General features: G+C 39.3%; 1 protein-coding gene across 4 annotated transcripts in view; it reads right to left on the bottom strand.

Annotated features, from left to right (window-relative positions):
- LOC135086779 (coatomer subunit beta') overlaps positions 1 to 18,735 on the bottom strand; it is a 40,586-nt gene that overhangs the window by 11,038 nt on the left and 10,813 nt on the right. For 3 of the 4 annotated variants that reach the window (XM_063981569.1, XM_063981566.1, XM_063981568.1), the window contains 6 exons: positions 18,141 to 18,440; positions 17,365 to 17,455; positions 14,565 to 14,724; positions 3,076 to 3,245; positions 1,870 to 2,038; positions 981 to 1,117 (listed from right to left, as the gene is read on the bottom strand). In XM_063981569.1, the coding sequence (XP_063837639.1) occupies positions 981 to 1,117; positions 1,870 to 2,038; positions 3,076 to 3,245; positions 14,565 to 14,724; positions 17,365 to 17,455; positions 18,141 to 18,440 (1,027 nt within the window). Of the gene's footprint in view, positions 1 to 236; positions 639 to 980; positions 1,118 to 1,869; positions 2,039 to 3,075; positions 3,246 to 14,564; positions 14,725 to 17,364; positions 17,456 to 18,140; positions 18,441 to 18,735 lie in introns of those variants that run through there. The other variant, XM_063981570.1, reaches the window with a different exon arrangement.

Below are 18,735 nucleotides of genomic sequence, written 5' to 3'. Positions count from 1 at the left end.
ATAACAGTTCCATCACATAAAGGAACGTTTTATTCCAGGACAACACAGACTACGCTACCGTTCTCGTCTTGGTGATCACGTTACACCCCAAAAATACAACTCTGATCCTATCAAAACAGTACATTTTACTCCAAGCTCTTTCCAAGACCGCCGTATTAAAAATGAATCAAGCTAAGCCCTTAGATGCCCCTGTGCCCAACGCGAAACACGCACGCTCTAGTTTTTTACAAATTGCAACGAATTGATGAAAGCGATTGATCTCAATATGTCGTATACATCAACTAAATAAAAAAAACATTACGATATCATGAGTTTTATCGGATCCGTTTTTATTTCAACCAAGCACAATGCAATAGTAAAACGGGTTCACACACACAACCATAATCGACCCCAGTAAAATGTACCAATCCGACAAAATATGAACCGGTTATGTCAACAAAACCTGAATGTGCGAACAGTAAAAAACGGATCCGTACCTGTTGACGTATGAAGATCTATGGGTGTATATGACTTGATCCGTATATTTTTTCGCGTCCCGTTTAGTGCGTCCTCGGTGGGCGGACTTTTGTGGGTAATATAGTGATCGGCAGAGTGCTGTGTGAACGCATCCAGGAGCGGTGGATCCGCTATTAACGGTCCTGGAAACACGGATCGCTGTGTGAATGAGCTTTTACACGAGTCATGCAAACGGGCCAGGTTTTTGCTGGGAATCCGTTTTTTTAAGTGGGGAAGATCGCAACAATTGACGGAACCGGTTTTTAAGATGATACAAGAAGAGATATTGATACCGCTTCACCCAACCGGATCATGCCGTGTGAATGGATGATGAGAAACGATGAGTGCATCACCTGATGATCAGAAAAGAAATATGATTCGGTCTTTTTATATGCAGGACAGTTTGAGCCTATGGAGAATACATATGACAGCACAAAACAAGGTTCATATTTGTTGAAGGTTCATAATGTGTGGCTACGACTGACCTGGAAGGCTCGCCTCCTTCCGCAGCTTGGGCTTCTTCTGCCAACTGCTTGGCCCGGTGGAGCTCTCCCAGCGAGAGAGCCAGCTCGAACTGGTGCTCGGGCTCCGTCGACACGGCCAGCGCTTGCTGCTTGAAGCCCTGGTGGGAGAGAATGGAATCGTGAGGGGTAGATAGACATTTAGCATGTTGCTTTTGTTCGTTCGTTTCAGCCGAAAGACGTCCACAAAGGCCTCCCCCAAGGATTTCCACAAAGACTGGTCCTGCGCCGCTCGCATCATGTTGCTGTCAATCAGAGTTAAATAATCTCCTGGCACATGCATACTTGAGGGCTACCACCAAACTTTGTACTGAATATAATGTAGGATGTTTAAATCTGTGTGATATTTATTCTTGAAAGCATCTCGGTCAAGCAGGCAACTGGCTAAACCTATCAGTAGGATTTGACAGATAGAGGTAATGGGTATTTTCTTGGATAAATTCATCGTACTTAGTTGATGTATCGTCCATTTTTTTTATGTGACAGGAGGCAAACGAGCAGACGTATCACCTGATGGTAAGTGATTACCGTCGCTCATAGACACCCGCAGTCCCGGGGGCGTTACAGGTGCGTTGCCGGCCGTTAAGGTGAAGATACGCTCTCTTCTTCAATGCTTGCAGGTCGTATCGGTCCGAAAACACCTCAGACGACAGTCCATTCCACAGGTTAGTTGTACAAGGCAGGAAGATTCTAGAGAAACGTACTGTTGTGGACTGCCAACTATCGAAGATATTTCGATCAAATGGCGTCTGTCGGACTAAGGCCTCTCCAAAACCACAACGACCCGTTCAGACCTGCATGCTGCGCTTTCCACGGCCGTTACCAGATCGTCGGTCCACCGGGTTGTACCGACCTGCTTCTCCAGGAAGTGCGCGACCCTGGTCCGGTGCTCGTGCGGGATCGTGGGCAGCACGCGGTCCGCGGTCTCGAAGTCTCCTCGCATGACCGCTGTCTGGTACTCCAGGACCGACAGCAGAACGGAGTAAGACACGATGTTTAGCTCCTTGTCGTTCAAGTACAGTCTGCGCAGACAGAACACCTCTCATGACACCAGTATCAGCGGACTGACAAGCGAATAAGCAACCCGTTGTCCTAGATTCACGACAAACCGCGATCGGATGCGAAGTCGTATTTATTTAATATTAGCGGCCGCCCGCGATTATGTACGCGTGGATCCCGTTTTACCCCCCTTAGGGGTGGAGTTTCGTAAAATCCATTCTTAGTGAGCACCTACGTTCTAAAAGGAACCCCCATGCAAAATTCTGAGATTTCGTGATGAGTGAGTCAGTCAATCAGTGACTTTTCGCTTTTATAGGCATACTTCATGTGACACACGTCACATGAAGTATTAGTCGCATTACGTCGCGGCGCGTCGCTTCATGACGCGTTCTGTCGCTCACCTAGGACAACAGTAATCCAAAACAGAACACATCGATATGGCAAATAATTAATACGGCTGCGACAGTTTCAACAAAATAAAATGAATATAAAACAAAAGGTAATTGTCAAAATGGGCGTAAATCCAACTAATTCAAATTGTATGCCCATAAAATCACTTTTACTACTACCTCATTTCATACTACGACAACAATTATGAAATACACCGAGGTATTTTACACTTTAGAATATAAAAATAGTTTTAGGGCAATTAAATCGATTGTTCTATTCGATTGTTTAAAATAACAATTCGATTTCGACATTCGATTAACTACTATTGCAACATGTGGTCATGTCATTTCTCTCTTACAGTATTTTGGTTTGGGTCAACATGAACCATTTATACATTTCAGGTATCAAGTCCTAATAAATAAAAGTAGACAGTTACATTACTGTTGGTTTTACGCCCAGATTCCATAGAAAAATTATCTTGCCAGCTATAGTTTGAATTTTTGTCTCTTCCAGCGATCCTTTGAAGCAGCTTTTATTCAAGGTTTCTCAGCTCATCTCATGGGTTGTGATGGCTCAGTGGCATATTTATTCGCAAATGCAGAATTCTGCAGAAAAAACTATTAGGATGTAATATAAACCCTCCACCTTAGACTTCCCGAAATTGTCTTACCTGTTTTCTTTGGCAACATATCCCAGAATATACATCGTATGGTCTAGATGAGATATTGTGACGATCTCACCGCCCACGTAGTAATTTATCCGATTGAGCGAGTTGGTGTAAATAAAACAATCCCCAACCCACAGTCCTGTCTTCACCGTCTCGTTGACCTCCGATACGACCTGGTGGGAGGGATGGTGATTAATGCGAGTCTTCATTACATAAATACAACAATTCAAATAGTTTCATATAAGAAAACAACAAGAAGACATGTAACTGTATATTGTAAAAGTTTTATTAAAACTTGATTTTAGTTTTTTTATTTATTATTTTAGTTAATCCATTTTAGATCCTACTAAGGGTACAGGTAAAGAAGGATCAATGAAATAATGATTTTACGGACGTATGTTGAAGCTGACCACAATGTATAACAGTCGTTGTAGCTGGACAGATATCTATCCGCGACAGTACCACGTAAGCAAAGAACAGATCCCCTTTTTTCGGGGATTAAATTGCATATCTATTCTGTCACCGCAGGCTCACCACTCATAATGCGAAGGCATATCCACTAAAAAGACCCCGGTGCTCCGTCTTTCGCCTTAAGTGGAAAAGAACTGTGGGATTCTAGACAAAGCCTTTACATATCGGTGATAGCCCGCCTAAACCGCGGGCCGTACAAGCCCCCCAGGACGAGGGGCGACGGAAGCAGCTGGGAGCACACAGCTGTTCCCGTCCGACGGTGGTGGTGGCCTGTGCAATGAAGGCCTGCTGGCCATCGCCGAGGAGAGGTAACTGGAGGCGATCATACCGTCGCCTCCTCTGATCTCTCCGCCGTCGCCGAAGCAGAGCAGGGCAGATATGTACCATCCTAGACTGCATCCCACTTAACATCAGGTGCGATTGTGGTCAAATAACTGCCTTGTTATGCATAAAAAAAAAGCGAGGACGCGTTTGGATCTTTTGGATCCATATCCATCCTTTTCACGAATTCCTAATACATACTTGGAAACCATTTTAGTAATAAGGGAGAGGTGGTAAATAAAGCTGTGTTAGTAATGTTAGTGGATTAATGTTTCTTTTACTTACCACAAACGAGCAAGTTAAAAAAGACATAATTAAACAAAGTAACGTGGATGTTTTTTAGTTTTTAATTGTTCCTAATTTCTCTTCATTTCTTTACCTGTACCCTTTTACGTAAGTAAGCTAAAGTTTTAGTTTAAACTTTGAAGGTGTTTTTCAACAGCGGTGTTTCAGGAGTTGAATTGAACCACAGGCAAGTTTTACACGCAGTATAAGACCATAGCAGGCCTGGCTCACTCCGCGCGGTACATCCGATAATTACCTACAGCGAAGCGCCCCGCCGGCGGGTATTATATCAGTCGAGTGTCACGCGCGCGCCCGTCAGGACGCTGGCGTGTGTTGTAGTATGATTATAATTTTATGATCGAAGTAGGGGAGAGTTCGGTATATTGTACCGCCGGGTAAATTGTACCACGCTCATATTTCGTAAAGTATTTATTGAATGTCTGTAATTGCAACACTCAGCGATACACAAATAAATTCAATTAATATCGGCCATGTGGTTTTTGCCGTGACAATTAACACGTGTGTTTTATTTTGAAAAGTATTTTTTCATTGTTTTCAAGTAACTTTTGACAATGCATGTTTAGTTTGTAATTTTGTTAAATTTAATCACAGGGTGTTTCTAATATATTATTTAGAAGCGTAAATTAGTGTGGATTACAATTATTTGAAAGATTTTTCGGTATTTATAAGCTATATTTTTTACCGATTTTTTAATAGCACTATCACCTAGTGGCTAAATTGTACCACATCAAGTTGTATGGAACTTTACCAAAGGATTTTGAAAATTTTTTTTAGTAAATCATATTTTGAAGTTTTATTTGCGTAGTTATGTTTAACTAACAATAAATGAAAGGAAAAGACTGGCAAAGTAGGTTAGGTACAAGTGTGCGTTACGATAATTGGAATTACAAAACTTTTACTCAAAATCGTGATAACGTGTAAAACAATATCGATTGTCTATGTTATTAACTACTGTTCCTTTTCGTTACCTAATTTGTTAAGAATGTATCATATAATATTTTGCCATAGTTTTTTTATAGGCTTGAAATTTATTGAAATCCAATTTAGTAACCCTGTGGTACAAATTATCGAACCGGTCGGCTAAATTGGACCGAAGCTCTGAACTCGTATTTTGTTGATTTGTGCTAAATATACAACAATTATGTTGATTAATACCTATGAAATAGTAAGTTGAATAATTTCTCTATAATTATACACCATGAACATTAGAAAAAACAAAAGAAAACTATGTGTAAAATGGGATTGAAAAAAACTGGTCCAAATTAGCGGACTCTCCCTTATTATTTAAAAATGGACATAAAGAGAAAGAAATATTGTGCGGCGTTCGGTTGTTTAAATTTGAAAAGAAATCTACCGGATTTATCTTTTTTTTTTCGCTTCCCAAAGATGCTGAAAGGTATGTTGGCCATGTAGGTAATCAATAATTCTTAGAATAGTATAGGAAAATAACCTACTATGACTACTGCTCAGAATGCGTTCGTTCGTTTCAGCCAAATGACGTCCACTGCTGGACAAAGGCCTCTCCCAAGGTTTTCCATAATGAATGCATACTTACCTACATACGTACCTCATTACAAATAAGTAGATTAATTATTTTTTCACTAGACAGCAACCCTAATAGCGTAAGAAGAGTTCAGAGGCACGCGATAGAAAGAGACAAAACTGTAGGTGAATAAAATTGTAGGTACGTAGTGCTGTGCGAGCTGAATTCCACTGTATCGCGTCGCAGCAAGACTCGCATTTATTTAAATCGTCTTGCGGAGTAATCCTTCTGTACCTGTACTATTACTTATTCTGTGACCATAGGTATATGCCCTAACCATAGTCGCATGTGCTGGTTAATCCGTCGCGGTATGTCAGTTTCATTTATAGATTTCCTCATTCCTGATCCGGTTTCGTAAGAAATCGCCGAGAATAGCCTCCTTCGTAGAATGCTGTGCAATTCTCGTTATTTTAGGCCTTCTTTGCGCTGGATATTCAGTCTATGAAATTTCAGGGTTCTTCTGTTTTACGCCATTCATCCGGAGGCATAACCTTACCAGCAGCAGGAATCAGCGCGACCGATGTTTTATTTGATAATGAACCACAAAGTAGACCACTTTGAAGCTAACGTGGTTGTCAGTGAAATCAATGGAGAAGCGATGAAAAGTACGTCAGGAAAGAATTTAGATGATTTGCAATACCTACTTCTAACTGATATGAGTAAGTCAAGTCTATTAGTAGTGTGTACAAGCCAATTAAATAATTACCTCGAAAGCATCTTCCATACGTTCCTTTGTGACTCTGTGCCCTCTCCCGATTGTGGAATTATTATACACTATTTTGAAAAGTATCTCACCGTAAGCACAGAATAATAATAAGTACTTCGTACAGAAGATTTTCTTCGCGAAGGTATTTAAAAAAATGTATGCTCAATGTCGTTAACAATATGGTGTAATTTAGCTTGTCTCAAGAGTCGAGCACCATTTTGTTGACAAACGTCAGTGATCGGTACTGCGCCGAAGACATAGGGCTGACTTCGGTAAAATGAAGTGTGACGTGAGGTGCCAAACTGCGAAAAATGGCGGAGGAAATACATGAATAAGCATGAATTATAATTTGTGTTTCTAATATTATTCAGGCAGTTAAAAAATACTGCATAGTATTAATTACACCACCGTTTTTACATATGGTTTATTGGCTTTACAATGCAAATGGGTGAAGAATACGTGCGTGCGTCAATACTCGCTCGTGATTGTCCTGTCGATTTGGTATCTCAGGAGGGGTAGTCGCGCGTGTTTTGTTTTCGATGCAAACTCGCGGAGATGAACAGGCCTGCCGTAAGTCTTTATCCGTGCTTGTTTTGTTTTTTTTAAACAGATACAGGTTGCCTCCTCGAATTGTTTGTGTGCATTGTATCGTAAAGAAACTCTTTATAATAGAATGCGCACAACGCTTTTTGTAAAAATCCGGATACTCTTAGCTAAAATAAACTAAAATATAGGAGACATATTTTTGAAGCATAAGAATTCCACTTTTCTGAATCAGTATTACCAAAATCGTATACAAATTACTAAACGACTTGTACACACAGATCTGTAATGATAGATATTCTTTGTTATGGTATATACTTTATTGTACACATCAGAACCATAAAATCAAAAAGAAATACCAAATCAAAACGCCACAATTTTGGCCAGTCTTATCGCTAGAAAGAAAAAGAAGCCAAATTAATCATCAATATCAATAATCATCATCTTCTATATTGTTTCGGTCATGGCAGAGCAGACGTCGAGTTGTGACGTCCAGTCGATGTTAGAGACGGACACAGCTCTCTCCTCATCTCTCCCTGTTAGCTCCCTGGCGCACTCAGATTCCCATTGCGGATTTCTCTAGGTCGGTCCAGCGACTAGCGACAGGCGATCTGGCTACCTAACTTTTCGCTGAAGTCGCTCTTTGGAGTCAGCAAGTCCAAAGTACTGTAGTATTTACACCGTACTACGGCCGAAGGGTACGAAGTCGAGCTCCTGGAGTATGGACACATTGGTATGGGACCCCGTTCATGACACCCCGAACATCTTTCTCCAGCACCACATCTTAGACCTCGGTATTTGGAGGCTCTATTCGGTGCACACTTCTTATACTGTTATCAATTAGTGTTTTTACATCTTCACACCAGTCGTAGCTTCTATCTTGATTCCAGGATTCTATGGAATACGCCGTCTTCTTTGCTTCAGTACATTGGTAGTACGTGCCGTAATTATCTAATCAAATCAAATCAAATCAAATCAAAATCATTTATTTACATACAGACACGGTACATTTGCTGGTAAAAAATCTTTGGATATATCAGCTGGTTGAATGGCAGCGATTGTTCAAATGAGTTAGTAACCTACACTCCTGTACAACACCCCTTTTTCTAGCAACTTTATGTGGTATGGGTTGTTATGGTCTTCTATGTTTATTTCTTCATTCCGTAGGCGCTTCTATCTTCTGTCGTAGTTGGGTGGGCTGATGATGGGTTTTTCTGCAGTCATTGAGTTACATTCTTGAACATTTATTGGTTTTTCTCTAGGACTGTAGGTAGCAGATGCTTAGAAAGTATGGCGTTTCTCAATTTTTTTTTTGTTAGTATATGAGGATGTTATTGATCACCCTTTTCATGTCATACATTTTTCATGTTGTATTTTCAGATCTATGACTCCTGTGGAGGGCACGTTTACGCTGTAGCATCGCGTTTTGAACTATTTCTGCGGAGAACACGCTTAGTGTAGCTTTGCGTTTACATTCATTGTAAATCATATTAGGAAAACATCGCATCTCTGTTGATGAATCAGCTGAATTTCGGGCTCGGTTCTCTTTCGAAGTAGTTGAAGAGTCGTCGCGAATGGTGGATGCCAACTTTGCTATCAAAATCATGATAATGCATACTGCGATGGATGCATAAGTTTTTATAGACTTCCAAGTTTTCCATATCAGACAGAGAGATGGAGTCCAGTCGGCCTAAGCTTGTTGCCAATGTGTCCTGTCCTACGCTTTTGTTTCCTTTAGTATTAGCCCGCAGTCATGTTGCACATTTTTTTGAACTGACGAACCATTGATTGTGTAGGCTTTGGACGCAAGTAATGTGTGCGCGCCATTGATGGACGGTGTTTTCAGTAGTACGTAAAAGAGTAGGAGTTCTACAGTCCGATGTGCTGATAAAGCGATGCCTAAGGTAGAAGACGTAGGTAGATGTAGTTTCAGTCACGTGCGGTCAGGCTTTATTTTGACGACGTCGGCTCTGGTGCGGGGAGTTTGTGGCGGTTGCAGTTGACTGACGCGATGTTCTTCTTCGCTTCTATTCTAAGGCAGCCGAGTCAAATTCTACAACAAATGTTCTACTGCTGCGAATGATCGCAAGTTGTAGATGCAAGCGAGCTATCTCTGCCTCTTGTCAAGTTGACGGGTAAAGTGAGCATTATTATTATTCTTGTTAACTGCTGACTCCCTTCTGTAACATTGTTTTCTGTCGTTGGTTTAGATAAAAGTTCTAATCAGACCTCTCAAAGCAGTTACGGGTTGCTTTTCCTCAACTCGTTTGTGTTCATTTTCTATCCATGCTTTTCTTTAGAGGCCCTTCTTACATACAGACATTTATCTGATTCCATGGCCTGAAGGATAAGAATATCGCGACCAGGTGAGGAGTAAGCGAAAGTACTTGTTGTATCATCTTTGGATTTCTTTAATAGTCTATGATTGTGTTCATTGTCTATGGTACTGAAGAAAGACGGCCATGTTGTTTTGGCATCTTGTGGGAGCTTGTTAATAAACATGCAGTGTCAGTAATTCATTCAGTATTTTATTTATCTACTGCCTCTTATCACAGTACTGTATAGTATACTCGTCGCGAACAGAATCCGTGTGCTTCAAAAATACATCTCAAGTTTATACATAAGTATAAAGTAAGAAATACAGGGTGTTAGGTAAATGGGTATATGAGCCGAGACCAGCCCATGTTAACATACTCATATAAATACTATAGTGGTGTCAGAAAGTCTGGGAAAGGTACCATTATTGAGTAATCAGCTGATTCAGTTTTTGTCGCCAGATTGCGTCGTGATACCCCTGAAAATTAATAGTACGACAAACTTGCGTAGATAAAACAAATAACAGAATTCATTATTATTTTCTGCCTAAAAATTTTTCTCTGAGAGGCAAAAACCTTAAGCAGTTCCCCAGGAAAATCAGTCCATCTAAAAAGATTTAGCATAAATAAGTCAAATACTCCCTTACCTTATTTGATTCGATTTGGATAAGTAAAAGTAAACAAAGTGGTCAAGAATTAATTTTACTTCATTGCCTGTAACTTACTTATTAAAATTAATTGAATAATCATTAAACTTGATAACTGATTAAGGAAAATGAGACATTGTAGGTAATCATCTAAATTTTATCATCGTAAATCACGATTATTGAAAAAAAAACCTTAGGCATTAAAGAAAGTGTCCAACGCACTGTTTAATCTTTGAAGGACAACGAAAGGTCCTATTGTTCTCGAACAATGGGACAGCACGTGTAGCGAGAGTGAGACGCAAGACGTATCGCACGGCGGCTTTCACTTGCAAGAAAGAGTTGGAAGATCATCGCGGCGCAGGAGTAGGGAAGTGACATTGAAGGCAAAAAATCGATTAAGATTTTTCTCTTGTTCAATAATAAATCGTTGAAGGATTTTTTTTTTCTACAAATAATAAATTCAGGTGCCATTAATTAATTTCCAATCATTAATGGAGACGACATGTGGTTGGGGTTAAGTTTCGGTCGAGTCGTCTCTGGGGTTAAAGTGTCGTAATTACAGTGCCGTAATTACAATCCAGTTGGTCAGTAATCTTGCTGAATGTCTATCAATAGCCTATCGAAGGGCCACCCAATCACTCATACTATCGTTAATAAAATATTATCATATTAATTATTTTCTAAGAAAAATAACAGCGTTTATCGCAAATTAAAGGATGATGGGCATATTGGGCGTTAAACCAACAGAAACAAAAAGTATACTAAATTAAAGCATAATACTAGTACTTCATTTCATAGTATGACAACAATCCTGAAATACGCGGGGATACGGAGATAGAGGTCGTTGAATATGCAAGGTTTCCATAGTATTTCACATCACATTAGGGTAATAAAAATAGTATTAGGTCAATTAGATTGCTTTTATCGATCATATTGAGAGTATTGTATCATATCTTACTATCGATTCTATCGATTTGGTAAGTATGTATACCGAATACATCATAATCGATTATTCGATTGCAATTATCGATTATATTGCTGATAATAAGGAATTGAATTAACAATCACATGATAGTAATGATGGAAATCAATAAACTCGATTAATCGAATTGTTAATCGATAAATCGTTATTTGGCAATATCGATTAATAATCGATCCGTGATCGATTATGCGACAACACTACAACTTAACTGGTAGAAATCCCATTGAAACATGACTTTGTTCATGTCATTTCTCTAAATGGTACCTAGGTATGGTCCTACGCTTATCATTATAACATGCATTAGAACATGAACATTTAGAACATGGTTTAAATATACCATTTGTTGGCCCCACTCCTGAACTGTTGGACATAATAATGGATAAATAACTTAATGTATTTAAAATGTAAGTAGATAAGTATATTAATTAATAATATTTTTTGTTTGCGCAATAAAGCACCTATTACCTACTATTACACATTATGTCAATTTCCAAGCAAACCCGGGAGTTTTTGGTAGTTATTTATATGAAAATATATTTCCGATTTCAAGTCCTAACAAATAATAGTAGTTACATTTCTGTTGGTTTTACGCCCAAATTCCATAGAAAAGTGCCCATCATCCTTTAGCTAAAACATTTCCAAAAGCATGGCAGATTACGGTTTTCTTAATTTACCAAATAAAACTGTGTTGTTAGTTTTTTTTTTTTTTTCAATATCTTCTATCTGATTTAGACCAATCGATAGTATGAGCGATTTCAGGTAGGTAGGATCTATCAATTATTCGATAATTGATTTTAAGACATTCCTATTGAATAGGACTTTGTGTTTTCTTTAGTGTGATGAACGATTTATGTCCGGGAGACCTTCCGTTCCACGATACCTTGTGTCATAATGTTTTCGCGGGTGGGTGAATCGACACCACCATACCACCGCGAAGGGAGACCCGGAGATCCCGTTCTTGAAAATAGGATTTCACTACAAGTACCTACCCGGTCACTTGAAAGCGTGGGAAGGTAAATAAGTGAGTGGATGGATGTGATAATGTGTTGCGATTCGTTTTGTGAATTAGAGTGAAGTGTTACCCCCTGAATATCTTGGATTGCTTGCAGAGTCAATAAAAAGAGGTAAGTGAAGAATTGGTTCAAAAGTAATAATAAAAGTGGGCGGTGCCGACTCGCGTCAAAATTTGTGAATGAAATACCGTTTGACCACGTTTGACCTAGGAGGGAGTTGCGCGATCGTAGGGCTGTCCAAAAATTAAAATAATAATTATTTATTTAGTTTTGTATGGGAAAATATTATTTATTAAATATTACGATATCCACTTTCTGACACCACTATAGTATTTATATGAGTATGTTAACATGGGCTAGTTTCGGCTCATATACCCATTTACCTAACACCCTGTATATTTACCTGAAGGGCGCCCGGGATTCCGTTGCGCCGACATCGCTTAATGATTTACTTTATATTGCGTAGAAACGCTCACTCGTAATTTAGATGCCATTTTCGATTCAAGACAAACCTGAATTCACCACTTAAAACGTCCGGACCTATACCTACTACCCTCACCATTAATTAGGTTAGTAAATGTTAGCATTGTTAATTTTACATTAAAGTGCATTATAAAATTAAATTAATATTTCACCTATCCAACTGGTTACAAACTCTTGTCTCAATCAAATGCACACTCCAGCTTTAATTCGAGCCAGTAAGATGGTATTTGAATTGTTTATTTATGTTTACATTTGTGCAACCCAGTGTACTGACTCGAACACAGACCTGCATTCAAGTATACTCAACAAGGCTACCTTGTATACCGAAATTTTGACAATTCGCGATGGTTTTCCGGAGACCATTTGGCTATGGCCAGTTAGTAATTTGACCCGGGTTGAACTCGTAACTTTTGAGTTAATTATTGTTGGCGAGCTATCTCACATTATAGTCGCGAAATAGAGGTATGCAAATGTACAAAATTTTATTGGATTTTGACTACCTTACATACCGTAAGCAATTCAATTACAATATTAAACGAAACTGCAGCTCGTTTGTCTTTTGACTCGGGAGTGAAGGGAAAGGACATAGGATAACTCGTGGATATTGAAACGGGAATACGCGCGCGTTTAGTTTTTCTATGACAGACGGAAACTCACGCGGGCAAAAGCTCACTGATAAATAGACTAACGGCCGAATACTGAAACGCTACTCAAATCTTTCACTCAGCTGACGGGCTCCTAAATTTAAGTATCCTTCAATTTTAAATGGTATTCTCAAACGCCACTCAACGGATTTGAAGCCGTGATCAGCTAAGCAGCTCTCAAATGTTTACATAATGGCAACATTTACCAAAAAAAGTATGTTTTCATTTACACAAATGATAACTTTACGTTTTTTATCCATTACACGCAGCATCGTTTGATTATGTATTGTCTTTTATGGAAATATACTCAATCAACTTAACATAGAACAGTTTATTTTTAGTTTCTATTATATATAAATCTCGTTTTGTCATATAAAAAAATTAATGCTTGCATTTTTATTTAATTAAAAAAATAATTTTAAAGGTGATACTTTTTATTGATGAAATCTATTAAGTGGCGATCGTGGACCGAAACGTAACCACAATTGACATTTTATCATTGTTGACAGAGCATCAAATTGACAAATCAACAACTCTTGTAAATGCTGCTATTCGATGTCCCCTTATTCCTCAGAAATAGGCATGTTTATGTATTGCGATTTCATAGCAGCTATTTTGGTTGTTACTTTGAGCACTATACGATGCACAGTTGGCTGTTAGATGTGGAAGATATCACCTAGTACACGTTCATAACTTCCCGTTGCGTAGAACAGTAGGGTTATAATAAGTATTTGGTCCACTGGTTGTATGGCGTTTGGTGAGGGGTTTCAAAGAGCTTCCAAATTATGAATCCAGAAACAACACTGTTTCTTTAGAGACGCGGAACCTCGCTCGGAATTGCATGTCATTATAATAATATTTTTCAATAGCGTTCAGCCTTATTGCGTTCCTGCGATTAGATCTTGGTATTTCCTCGAGGCTCGAAAGAAATGATAACGATGACACACATTATTTACCACTATTTAGGTCAATTTAGGTATAAGAATAGGATTTGAGATACCGGGCAAGCACTCTCAAATTTAACAGCTGCTTAAGACGATTTGACAGTTGTTTGAGTAATGCTTAGCGTTGAATGGCGTTTCAGTATGCGAAAATTCATTTGAGTGGCGTTTAAGTGCAACTTAATTTGAGAGGTGCTTAAAAATTGAGAACTGCTCAGATATTGTTTTGAGTATGCGAAATGTAAGTTTAGGAGCTGCTTAACTATTTGAGAAGCCGTCAAATATTTAAATGGCGTTTCAGTATTCGGCCGTAAAAGCTTAATTTTAGTAAAGTGAACAAAAGGTAGTCTTTAGACGCGATACACGGTAACTCGATTAGGCTGTTTTACCTAACGTTTACGTTGCAAGTTATTTAAATTTTTTAATGTTATTAAAAAAAAGTTTAAAGATTAAGGTAGTTTATGAAAAAATAAGGTAGTCCTTGCTTATGCATAGCGAGTTTATAGATTAAGGTAGCCCTTGCTTCGTCTCTTCAACACAGGTCCGTGTGTCCCCGTCGATTTCGGAGCGTACGTACCTCGAAGGCGTCTTCTATCCCGTCTCCCGATACATCGGCGGGGTCGCGGCGTGCGACCGCGGCCGCGTTGTATTTGAGCACGTAATACGTCTCGTCGGCGGCCAGGCACACGAGACCGCCGCTCTCTGACCAATACACGTGTCGAGGCTGGATCTCTATCCTGGAGAGAGAGAGAGAGAGTGATGTAGTCACTTTCCATCAGGTAAGGCCCAGAACACACAGTGAAACGCAATGAGGGCTATCGTTTTAGCGCTCACCAGTTAGCGCCACTGTAGAGTAAGGTCCTGTCACTTGCTAGTAGCGAAGACAGTGGCACCAACTGGTAAGCGTGAAAGTGGTAGGAGGACTATCGCATTTGCACACATCAAGATGGCGCCACTGTAGAGTAAGATCCTGTCAATCGCCAAGGGTGCCAACTGTTAATGTATAAAAACGATAGCCCTCATTGCAACGAAACTCCAACTTCTAGTTACTTTTGAGTTGCATCTAAGTTTCTGCCATAGATTCCGTTGAGAGACCACACATGACGCGACCAGTTTGAAACCGGTTTGAACCAAACCAAGAGCTTCTTCGTTGTGGATAGCAAAGAAATATGGATAGGTAACATAGAAAACTACTATTTTTCGTGATATAGTCACTTTCCATCAGGTAACATGTAAAAGGCGTCTTCGTTGTAGATAGTAAAAAAATATGGATAGGTAACATAGAAAACTACTATTTTTCGTGATGTAGTCACTTTCCATCAGGTAAGATGTAAACCAAGAGCTTCTTCATTGTGGATAGTAAAAAAATATGGATAGGTAACATAGAAAACTACTATTTTTCGTGATGTAGTCACTTTCCATCAGGTAAGATGTAAACCAAGAGCTTCTTCGTTGTGGATAGTAAAAAAAATATGGATAGGTAACATAGAAAGCTACTATTTTTCGTGATGTAGTTACTTTCCATCAGGTGAGATGTAAACCAAGAGCTTCTTCGTTGTGGATAGTAAAAAAATATGGATAGGTAACATAGAAAGCTACTATTTTTCGTGATATAATCACTTTCCATTAGGTAAGAGGTAAACCAAGAGCTTCTTCGTTGTGGATAGTAAAAAAAATATGGATAGGTAACATAGAAAGCTATTTTTCGTGATATAGTCACTTTCCATCAGGTAACATGTAAAAGAGCATCTTCGTTGTGGATAGTAAAAAAATATGGATAGGTAACATAGAAAATTACTATTTTTGAAAAAATATTAGCATTTTACATTGCATTACTATACTATTAATAGTCCTTTTAACTCATCAAGCTTAGCTAAACATAATAATATGCTTGTGTTAAGAGTGAAGTCACCAAAATAGTTCAGCGGATGACAGAGTAATTAAACTTAATATGTAAAACGACACAAGAATGATCAGACAATGTGATTTCGCTAGTGACATAAAACTTCGCTTAGAACTACGTGTGCGATATACTTTGGCAAAATTAATTTTAAACTTAGTAGATTGCGTGATATAAAAGGTAACATGATTTGGCAATGTTGTGTTTTAGACTTCTATCAGATGCCCGCGACTTTGTTTCCAAAACTGATTCACCATTCTGCCATTTTTGTTGTTGTTTACATAGCCCGCAGAATTGCCATGAACCTAAGTGGCTGTGGGCGGGGCATTTAGCTCGTAGAGCATGTGTTGGGGCAGAAACGTGTTCGAGTGGCTACGACGGCCCGAAAGACGTAATGTAAGCAGATCTCCCACTTGGTGGACCAACGGTCTAGTAAAGGTCGCGGAAAACACCTGGATAGCACAGTACCGGTCGTTATGGAAATCCGTGGGACTTTATTTAAAAACGTCGATTCAGAAACTGTATAGAACGGGACTATTCCCACCTCTCGTTCCCACCACTGCAACTCCTGTGTAGCCAGGATCTACACTTTGACCGCCACAAAAACCCAACCAATGAAGGTCAAGTTTGTCCCGGCGGAAAGTTAAACTGTCATTGGACCCGCAACGAAATTAATCAGAAGAACATAGGATGAGTTCGAAATTAAACTGTATAGAAAACTAACTTTTTACTAGTCAAAATGCAAATTTTCTTTATGATATAAACTGAAACTGTCTTTTTCCCCCTTATGAACTAAAAATGCACGAGCACAATGAGCACAAGCCTTATCGTAACAGTAAACCAAGCAAAGCAACCAAGTAGAGCAGAGCAATATTATTTCTTATCAATTCGTTGTAAAATAGGTCAGAATACACACTATCATTGCATTAAATCAATGGACTATACCAATTTCACGAAGTACGTGACAAAGATAATTAAATTGTTGTCATCGAATAAATCGTTTTGTAAATTCGATCCAGGAATTGAACCTGAGAACTTTACGGTCAAAGAAACGATCTGATCATAAAATTAATCTTGTATGTACTCGTATTTGTATTATTACAATGTCAGATTTTGTGTTTTCTCTGCAAGTTTTCAAAATAGGTAAATTTGAACGAAGGAGTAGTCTACTCGAATTACTTATCGTGGAAAAAGTCGCGGGCACCAGCTAGTACTTAAAAAAACATGTGTTAATTGGTTACCGCATGAGCATAAAACTGCAATTCGCAAAGCAAGCTGTGGTTCGGTTCATGTTATAGTATTGTAAGTTACTTGTTCATACATACGATCTCGTCCATTCTCTACGATACATTTTCTTAGTGACCTCTCGAACTTAGCGACTTCAAATTGATAACGCACAGCAAACACGTTATTTTGCAAACACACAACATACAACATGAAATAACTGTAAATAGCAATAAAAGACAACAATAATTACCGTCTGATCAGTTCCAGGTTCTCCCAGTCGTAGAAGGAGAAAGCCATACCGCTAATCGATTTCACACCCAGCATGAATCCACCAAAGATGCCTGAAAAGCACAATATAAATATATCAAAGATTTGTTGGAGTAACATAATGACTGCAGCAGTTTGATACATTCATTATTAAAACTAATGCTGGGTTGCACCATCCTAGTTTAACTTTCACAAACGTCAAAAATCTGTCAAACTCCATACAAAAATCACCGGTTATCGTCATAGTTACGGTTAAAGTTAGATGGTGCAACTCAGCCTAAGGGTGTCAAATTCACTCTCAACTCTCAAAAATATGATAACAAAAATTGTGTCAAGCATCAATAACAGGAACCTAGGAACACCACGAAGAATAAAAAAAATACTATGCAATCATTCACTTTCATAAATGCAAGTGCCAGATTAGTAGGTTAAGCAATAACCCTTCCTTTTGGCTTTGCCGTAGTCTGATAAAAATTACATATTTAATCACCCTTTTTATACATGGATGAATATGATTGTAGAGACGATGGCCGTTGGGGCAGAAAAGTTCTTGAGTGGCGACCACGGGCTGGAAGACGTAGCGTGGGCAGGCCTCCTGCTAGGTGGACCGACGATCTGGTAAAGGTCGCGGGAAGAGCCTGGATGCGGGCAGCGCAGGACCGGTCATTATGGAAAACCTTGGAGGAGGCCTTTGTCCATCAGTGGACGTCATTTGGCTGAAACGAACGAACGAATATGATTATGACGTCTCCAACTCACCTTCAGCGCCATACTCAGGGCGGAAGCTCTTCCTTTCCCTGAAGTTCTTGAACACCCTGATCGTATTGGAGCTCTCGAGGGTCGCATACTCTGAGCTGTCGAGTGCCCACACAAACTCCTGTGCGGTCCCGAAGGCCTTATTCCGGAGCGCCATGGCGGTGTAAATGATGTACTCGCCGTCGCCGCAGACGACCACGAAGCGCCCGTTCGGGTTGTGCGCAATCGTCTGAGGGTAGATCTCGCAGGATCCCATGTCCCTGGCAACCACTGGCACGCGCTCGCCGTCTTTTATTTCTGTGCCTGAATGAAGTTAAAAAAATCAAAAAACAAAATCAAAAATATTTATTCAGTTTAGACCACAAGTGGTTTCGAGACATCAGTAAAGTACGCAACAGTGGACACTATTGTGTTGAAGATGTAATAATCATAATCATAATCATAATATCTTTATTGCTTCATGTGGTACAAACAAGGCATTAAAATAAAATAGTCCCAGAACATGAGCCCTGTGAGGGCATTGCAACATTATACATAATATTAATTAAGGCCGGGTAGCAGAGAAAATGGCGAAAATGAGGTTTTCATTTTTCATTTT

Source organism: Ostrinia nubilalis, chromosome Z, assembly GCF_963855985.1.
Source record: "Ostrinia nubilalis chromosome Z, ilOstNubi1.1, whole genome shotgun sequence".
Classification (NCBI taxonomy): domain Eukaryota; kingdom Metazoa; phylum Arthropoda; class Insecta; order Lepidoptera; family Crambidae; genus Ostrinia; species Ostrinia nubilalis.
Note: the sequence above shows the minus strand (reverse complement) of the source record. Positions and strands in the feature narration are given on the sequence as shown.